The sequence below is a fragment of the Trachemys scripta genome, chromosome 9 (assembly GCF_013100865.1).
Source record: "Trachemys scripta elegans isolate TJP31775 chromosome 9, CAS_Tse_1.0, whole genome shotgun sequence".
NCBI lineage: Eukaryota > Metazoa > Chordata > Testudines > Emydidae > Trachemys > Trachemys scripta.
In genome coordinates, this window is record NC_048306.1 from 52867833 (window position 1) to 52875665 (window position 7833).

The 7833-nt window shown below is 49.4% G+C and overlaps 1 protein-coding gene across 1 annotated transcript in view; it reads left to right on the forward strand.

The window, feature by feature from the left end:
- The first annotated feature begins 864 nt into the window (after window positions 1-864).
- Window positions 865-7833, forward strand: part of TRPM2 (transient receptor potential cation channel subfamily M member 2) — a 56960-nt gene continuing 49991 nt past the window's right edge. Inside the window, exons 1-4 of the mRNA XM_034782288.1 lie at window positions 865-1098; window positions 2169-2254; window positions 5099-5267; window positions 6008-6188. Of these exons, the coding sequence (XP_034638179.1) occupies window positions 934-1098; window positions 2169-2254; window positions 5099-5267; window positions 6008-6188 (601 nt within the window). The 5' untranslated portion in view covers window positions 865-933. The remainder of the gene's footprint in view (window positions 1099-2168; window positions 2255-5098; window positions 5268-6007; window positions 6189-7833) is intronic.

The window sequence follows — 7833 nt, forward strand, 5'->3', positions numbered from 1 at the left end:
GATAGCTGGTGGGTAGCCAGAAGGTGCTTGACCCACGCCAGCAGGGTGAATAGGGAAGACACATGGGATTTCTAATCCATAGAGAGAGGGTGGATCGGATAGATTGGGTATTTTCCCATTTGGTGGAATCATGGCTTGGGGTGGGCAAGGTATCATTTCTGGGCTGTGTGTGGGATAAGTGATGTGGAGAATGGTCTGTGGTTGTGTCTCTGGGTCATATGCCATGGGTGATAGATAAAAAATTAACAACTCAGCTGTTGATGATATAGATATGAGCCCACAACTAGGCATACATATTGATATGAACACATACATGTAGATGCAGTGTATGTTACTGTTCAGCTTTGTTTTTTTAATTAAAATCTTCCCTATCTCATAATTTAATTGGTTTAATTTGCAGCAAGGGAGATTTAGGTTAGATATTAGGAAGAACTTTCTAATTATAAGAACAGTTAAACACTGGACCAAGTTACCTAGAGAGGTTGTGGAATCCCCCTCAATGGAGGTTTTAAAGAACAGGTTGGACAGACACCTCTCAGGGATGGTCTAGGTTTACTTGGTCAGTGGTTGGGCTAGATGACCACTCGAGGTCCTGTCCAGCCCTACATTTCTATTATTCTGTGATCATTCATTCGGGGCCCGTTGTAGGAAAACAATAGATGAATTTAGAATCTGTGCTATGTGACATGCATAGCTGGTCTAGTTCACATCTGAAACAAATCCCAAAGCATGCTGGGATTGGAGGGAGAGGATTCATGGTGAGGGATGTTCTCCTAGCAGCAAGCCCCAGCTCGAGTGTCCTCGTGTTTCTGATGTATGTTTAGTATTTTCTGTTTCATTGCATTTCAGTACTTCTCGGCATAACAAACTCGAGAGGCTCCGTTGAGGGTGACAAGAGACCTGCCCGTAGCTGGGAGTGGCAGGCAAACCAGAATGCTACCGCCAGAGCTGAATGGAGTCTGCCCTGATCAGGGAGACAGCTACATTGTGCATTCCAAGATCTGCGACCTCGAAATGGTTCCCAACCTCAGACGCAGCAATAGTGGCTTCTGTAAGAGCAAGAGGAAGGCTCACTTTGCCACTGGCAATAATGAAAAGGCAAGTTTAGACAATGCTAAGGTTAGGGGGAGGCCAGCAAATACACTGACTGTGTATAAGAGTCAGGGGCATAACCAGGAGATGCTCCGAGCCCAGGAGTGGGTTGGTGGAAGTAGGCTAAAAGGGGCGCTCAGTCCAGGAACAGAGTATCATTTGGAGGAGGTAGTAGTTAGGGTCATTACCTGCTTTTCTCCAATAGCCAGGGAGACAGACAAAGTGCCCTGGGAGATGTGGACACATGGAGGAGAGCCATTCTGCTGATCCCATTCACACAAGGTGAAAACAAACCCACTAACAGCATCACTCCCAGTCCCACCGCTGTTCTGATGTTTCTGGAGTGAGAGAGGGCAGGGCATTAACCCTTGTCTGCAGGGACCAGTGGCTCACCTGAGCCCCTCTGGCCAACCCCCAGCTCAGGTGATGCCCCATCCCTCTGCCCACCTTAATAATAATATATGGAGATATCCTATCTCCGGAAGGGGCCCTGAAAGGTCATTGAGTCCAGCCCCCTACCTTCACTAGCAGGACCAAGTACTGATTTTGCCCCAGATCCCTCAGTGGCCCCCTCAAGGATTGAACTCACAACCCTGGGTTTAGTAGGCCTATGTTCAAACCACTGAGCTATCCCTCCTCCCTAGCCCTAAGGAGAGGGGATTCCTTAAAAGAGCCACAACTCCTTTCTTCCTGCTTGACTAGACAAAGCCCCCACCAATTTAACATGAAATAACTCAAGTTAACCTGCAACAAATTCAAAGTGTGAATAAGCTGTTAGACTCAGCCCTCACTGCTCCTTCATGTCTCACCATTCTCAGTTTTGGGCACACGTTTGTCTGTCTGATACACAGTGTGCTGGCAGAGTCCTCACTCTATCTGTCTAACTGAAAGTGTCAAATTCCCCTTGGGTTTCTTGCTGTTATGACCTTTGTTTCTCTATGTACTGGCTGAGAGCCCTTGCACGCTGAATCTGTGATGTGCCCCTTTTTCTGTGGATCTTGTAGGAACCTATGTAATCTGGTCTTTGTCTGAAACCACTTAGGCCTGCTGTTCCCCTTATTCTCTCCACCCTATAGGAGAATCTCAGCTCGTGGATTCCTGAAAACATCAAGAAGAAGGAGTGTGTGTACTTTGTTGAAAGTTCCCAAATGTCAGATACTGGGTAAGTCAAATGCACTGATGTTTTCCCCCTTCCATCTGCTTCTTGCTTTACACCCACATTGCAGGAAAGTAGAGTCAACATCCAGTGTTAAGCCCATTTCTGCTAAGAGGAGAGGAATGCAATGATGGTCTTGGAGCTGCACAGAGAGAATACAGAGAGAGATTTCCTGGAGAAGAAATGTTGCGTTTCTTCAGCTTATTCTACAATGCTAAGCACAGCTGGTTTAAAAATGTTGTTCTTATTCCTGTGGAAAACTTTGATGGAAACAAAAACAAAAAACTTAGTTTTTGTTTAAATTTTCTACAGAAAATTTGGATTTTTTTGGTGGAAATGTGAAAACAGATATATTTTGATTTGCAAATGCAGCCATGATACCTCATGGGAGTTGTAGTTCTAGTGCCTCATGTTCCCATCAGGTAGGCCATTCAGCTGGGTGCAAGGTCACACCAGTGGGGATGGAGTGGCATGCTCTTCCAAATGGTGTGACCTTACACTCACCATGAGTGCAAGGTCATGCCAGTGGTGGTGGGTCCATGCCATTCCCAGAAGTACTATGTTTTCTGGGAATGCATGAGTGGCCATCCTTGCTCCCTTTCTTTATACTGACAATGTATACTTATACTTATGAGTTACCACCCTTTGAAAAGTGCTTTGAGATCTTCTGATGGCAAGCACTATATAAACAGCTAAGCATTATAGGAATTATTATTATTATTATTATTTATTATTTATAGGCTGAGCTGTCTGGATAGTTCCCATGATACACCACAGTCTCCTCTCTTGGAGAGGGAAGGTGGTGCAGCATGAGAGTCCGTGGTGATGGTGCATCATGGGAGGTGTAGTCCAGCTGGGGAGCTCTGCCCATACAAGTGAATGGAGATATAAAGAAACTGAACTACAATTCCCATGAGGCTCTGCAGCAGTATTTCCAGATAGAAATATTTGGGGGTTTGGCCAAAACATTTCAGTTTTTTGGGTGTTCTGTTTTTGAACAGAAAACTGAATTTTTCTGCAGAAGGCAGATGCTTTCACAAAAACATTATTTTAGTCAAAAATCCAACAAAATTGTTGACCAGCTCTTATGTAATGTCAGGATCAAAATCTGGGCAGCTACTCTCCCAGGCAACAGGAGATGGAGGAGACTGCTTCTAAACATGGGGTAAGGGGAAAGGCTTGAATCCTAGCTAATGAATACAGTAGGACTGTGCTAAGTCTCACTGCACAAAGTTGCAAACATGGGTAATCCTCATAAAATCTCCAGTGTTCTCACTGCACATTGCTGATGACTGTAGTGAGGTTGCATTTACTTCAGGAAAATATACTACAGTAATGTATTACTATTGTAGCATTTAGAGGCCCAGGGCCGGCTCCAGGGTTTTGGCCGCCCCAAGCAGCCAAAAAAAAAAAAAAAAAAAGCCGCGATCGCGATCTGCGGTGGCACATTGGCGGGAGGTCCTTCGCTCAGAGCGGGAGTGAGGGACCGTCCGCTGAATTGCCGCCAAATAGCTGGACCTGCCGCCCCTCTCCGGAGTGGCCGCCCCAAGCACCTGCTTGCGAAGCTGGTGCCTCGAGCCGGCCCTGTAGAGGCCACACTGAGATCAGGGCTCCATTGTGCTAGGTGCTGCACATAGTAAGAGACAGCCCCTGCCCCAAAGAGCTGGCAAACCAAATAGACAGACACTGGAAGAACCGTTATCCCCTTTTAGTAGTTGTGGAGCTGAGATCCAGAGTTGAGGCCTAAGCTCACACAGGGAATTGGTCCCCAATGCTTAGCCACAAGCCTTGGCTTGTTACACTGTTATGAAGCACTGTCATCTATAATAATAGGAAACCCTGGGTTCCTTCTGCAATGCAGGCACCTTGATGTGGCTCCTGATTATGTTTGTTCACCTACTGACTAGTTCATAGCACTGATCAGTGTGCATCAAATCTCCTGGACACTGGTGCAGATTAGTGAGCTTCTACCACACTTAACAGGTCAGTGGTGCAAAGCACTCTGCACTACAGCGCGTTGGGAATTTTCAATCAAAACGAATTTTTGATGGAAAATGCAGTTTCTGCAAAGTTAAAATTTTCTATTGGAAAATTTCTATTTTGCCTAAATTTTTCAATATCCTAATGGAAAAATATTTCATGAACTATTTCATTTTGGATCCATTAACCATTGGACTGCCTTTCCCTTTGGTGGTGCATTGCCTCATGGGAGTTGTAGTTCCAGTGATTCTCCCCCTATGGTCTGAGCTCCAGGGCTGGACTACATGTCTCATAGTGCAGCATGTGGTGTCCCCTCAGACTGACCAGTGTGGTGCATCATGGGAGCTGATTAGAGTGCATCAAAGGAGATGTAGTTTTGCCATGGAGACCTGCTATTGGGGACATTAGGACATGAAGCACCCAGAACTACACCTCCCAAGAGACAATGCAAAGCACTACTGGGATGTGTAGCTCAACATTGAACTGACTCAGAACAAAATGATTCACCATTTCTGAATTGATATTTTCCAGAATTTTTTGTTCCACAATTTAAAAAATATATTTTGGCTTAATTTGGGGTGAAAACAATGTCCAGATATCGGAATGTCCTGCGGGATGGAAATGCTGATTTTTTGCTGCGCTCTACCATGCACAATGATCTCCTCCTCACAGTGATTTTGTCTCCATAGCCAATGGCCGATGAGCAAGCTGGGCAGGAGATATAACCTCCCTAGGAGCTGGTGTTGGGCATTTTCAAAGTAAGCCACTGCCACTGCTTCCAATCTGAGATTGCCAAGGGACTCATCTGCCTGTAACTGCCAGAGACGCCCCTTCAGAGTTCAGGGAGTTGCTGATGCTGTTTTCTTGCAGGAGGGCCATGTGTGAGTGTGGTTACCCCAGGGAACAGCACCTGGAAGAGGCTACAAAGTCATCTGTTTTCCTGGGGAAAGAATGGGACCCCAAGAGGCACATCCAAGAAATGCCAACGGACGCGTTTGGTGATATCAGCTTTGCAGGTCTGGGACCAAAGGTGGGAAAGGTGGGTCAGTCCCTAGTATCTAGGGGACAGGGATCCCATATTGAAACCCTGCTGCTTGGCACTTGCGGTTGATGGAATGGGTGTATTCGCTGCCTTTGACGATAGATGGGGAGAGGCCCCAAAGGCAGCCCTGGTCCTAGCAGAGAAAGGAAGGGGGTAGATACGGTCACTTCCTTCACCCTTCGGAGCAGCTCTGGGGAGAGGGGAGAAGGGCCAGCGCCAGGACAAGTAAATCTGAGGCCTCCTCTGAAGCCATTTGGTGGGCCAAGATTCAGTGTGCAACCTCCTCCACTTCTCCTGCCTCAGACTCCTGGGGGTCTGAATCTCATGGAGGTGGGAGGGAACAGGTACCGCATCCAGCTCTGAGTCAACCTCACACTCCTCAGGGCCTGGCACTAGAATAGCAGCAGCATACGTCACACTGTCATCTCAGCCTCTCCTTGAGGGGGGAATCTGTCACCTCAGGGGTGCTGTGCAGTGACAGATTCAGCTGCCAGGCTGTACTGGCCCTGAGGTGATGCATGGGGCAGTGGAGGGAGATGTTCCTCTATACGCAGGCCTGGTCCTTTACAGGAAGGTGAGGAACTGGGGTGGGGAGAGTTGGGAGCTGCCTAGAGGAAAGAAGTTTGATTCTTGCCGTGTTGGCTAGGATGAGTCCCTGGCTGGCTTTGCCCTCTGGGTAGGTGCAGTGGGTTTTACTCCCTCTCTTCCCTGTGTTTTGCACCCCCCACCACCCTCAGTATGTGCGCGTCTCGGTGGACACCCCTCCATGCGTTATCTACCAGCTGATGACTCAGCATTGGGGCCTCGACGTGCCCAACCTGCTCATCTCTGTGACTGGGGGAGCTAAGAACTTCAACATGATGCCAAGGTTGAAGAACGTCTTCCGACGGGGGCTGGTCAAGGTGGCCCAGACAACAGGTAATACCCGCCAGTGGTACATAGTCCCTGAGTGTGGGCAGAGCATTCCTGGGGCTGCGCTGGAGGAGAGCCCTGTTTATATCCCTGAGGGAAAGCGGTAGGGGGTTCCCATTGGGGGATAATGTGCTAGGGAAGGAGCTCAGCTAATACGGTGGTGTCAGAACTGGAATGGAATAGAATAGAAGGTGCCAAATCCTTGTGGAACAGCATCCCTGGCCTACGAGCTCATCAGAGCCTGAATGATGGGCAGTGACGCTGGCTAGAAACCACAGCTCTCCAGACAACAAGCCGATAGATCAGCCTCTGCAGAGGCTCTGGAGACAGGCAGGTTCAGACAGTTACCAGAGCTCTGCAGAGCCAGTGAGCAGCTTTGGTAAGTGACCCTCCATGAGTCCTTGGACTCCTGTTCCCTTGGGGGCAGCGTTTTCCTCCTCCCCACTCACGCCTGCCTGCCCTCTGCTTATATACCACATGTTCTGGGGGAAAAGCCTTTAGCTTTCCTGCTGGATCTGCTGTACAGTCTCGTAGTGATTGGGATGGGGTGCAGGGGCCCAGAGTGCCCGTCTCTGGGTAGGGCCTACAGAGCTGAAATGTTGCTCTCAGGCTGAGGAACCTCTTGCACTGTCATCTCAGATCATTGCAGCTCTGTGAATCTTTCTCCCTTCTACCAGCCTCTCTTACCCACCACCCTTACACTGGTCTCTTATATACATGCCACAGGGCACTAACCCCTTCCTGTGTTCCAGCCCCCGCATTGCCCTGTATCTCACCAGGACCCTTGCACCAGCCTTTCCTAGTAAACGCTTCCATTGCTGAGCAGCTGTCAGTCACTCACTGTCCTCTTTCAGCAATGCTGATGCCGTGAGCCTCTCATTAGCATGCTGACTGGCTCGGCATCTCTGGGAATACAGTGCCAGTTGCACACCAGCAGAGATGCCTCAGACAGAAAATTAATGTAATCCCAGGAATCACCTGGTGGGCCATAGAGTCCAATGCTAAGGCCAGAAGGGGCCATTATGATCCTCTAACGCAGGCCAGCGTGACTCCTGCATGGAGCCCATCCCGCCTCTTTGAGCAACGGCGCATTATTTACAAAGACCTCCAACCTAGATGTACAGACTTCAAAGGGTGAAGAATCTATCATTTTGCTCAGTAAGCTGGGCCAACGGTTCATTGCCCTCAATGTTAAAAATGGGCACTTTGTTTCTAGCCTGAATTTATCTAGCTTCAGCTTCCAGCCATTGGATCTTGTTCTAGATTAGAGTCTAGTTTATAGACCCCTGTGCCATCAGAAGTCTTTTCTCCAGGTACTTATAGACTCTGATCAAATCACCTCTTAGCCCAGGGCCGGCTCCAGGCACCAGCCGACCAAGCATGTGCTTGGGGCAGCACCTGGTAAGGGGTGGCCAATCTTGGGGTGGCGGAGGGGCGCTCAGGGTTTTGTGGGGGGAGGTCGGTTGGGCGGCGCTGGGGGAGGGGTGGGTTGTTTTTGTTTCGGCGGTTAGGCGCGCAGGGGGCATTGGGGGGTGGGTTTTGGCAGCGGCGCTCCGCGGGGGGGGGGGGGGGGGGGGAGGGGGGGGGGGGGGGGGGGGCGGCGCGGGGGGGGGGGGGGGGGGGGGGGGCGGGGGGGGGTGGGGGGGGGGCC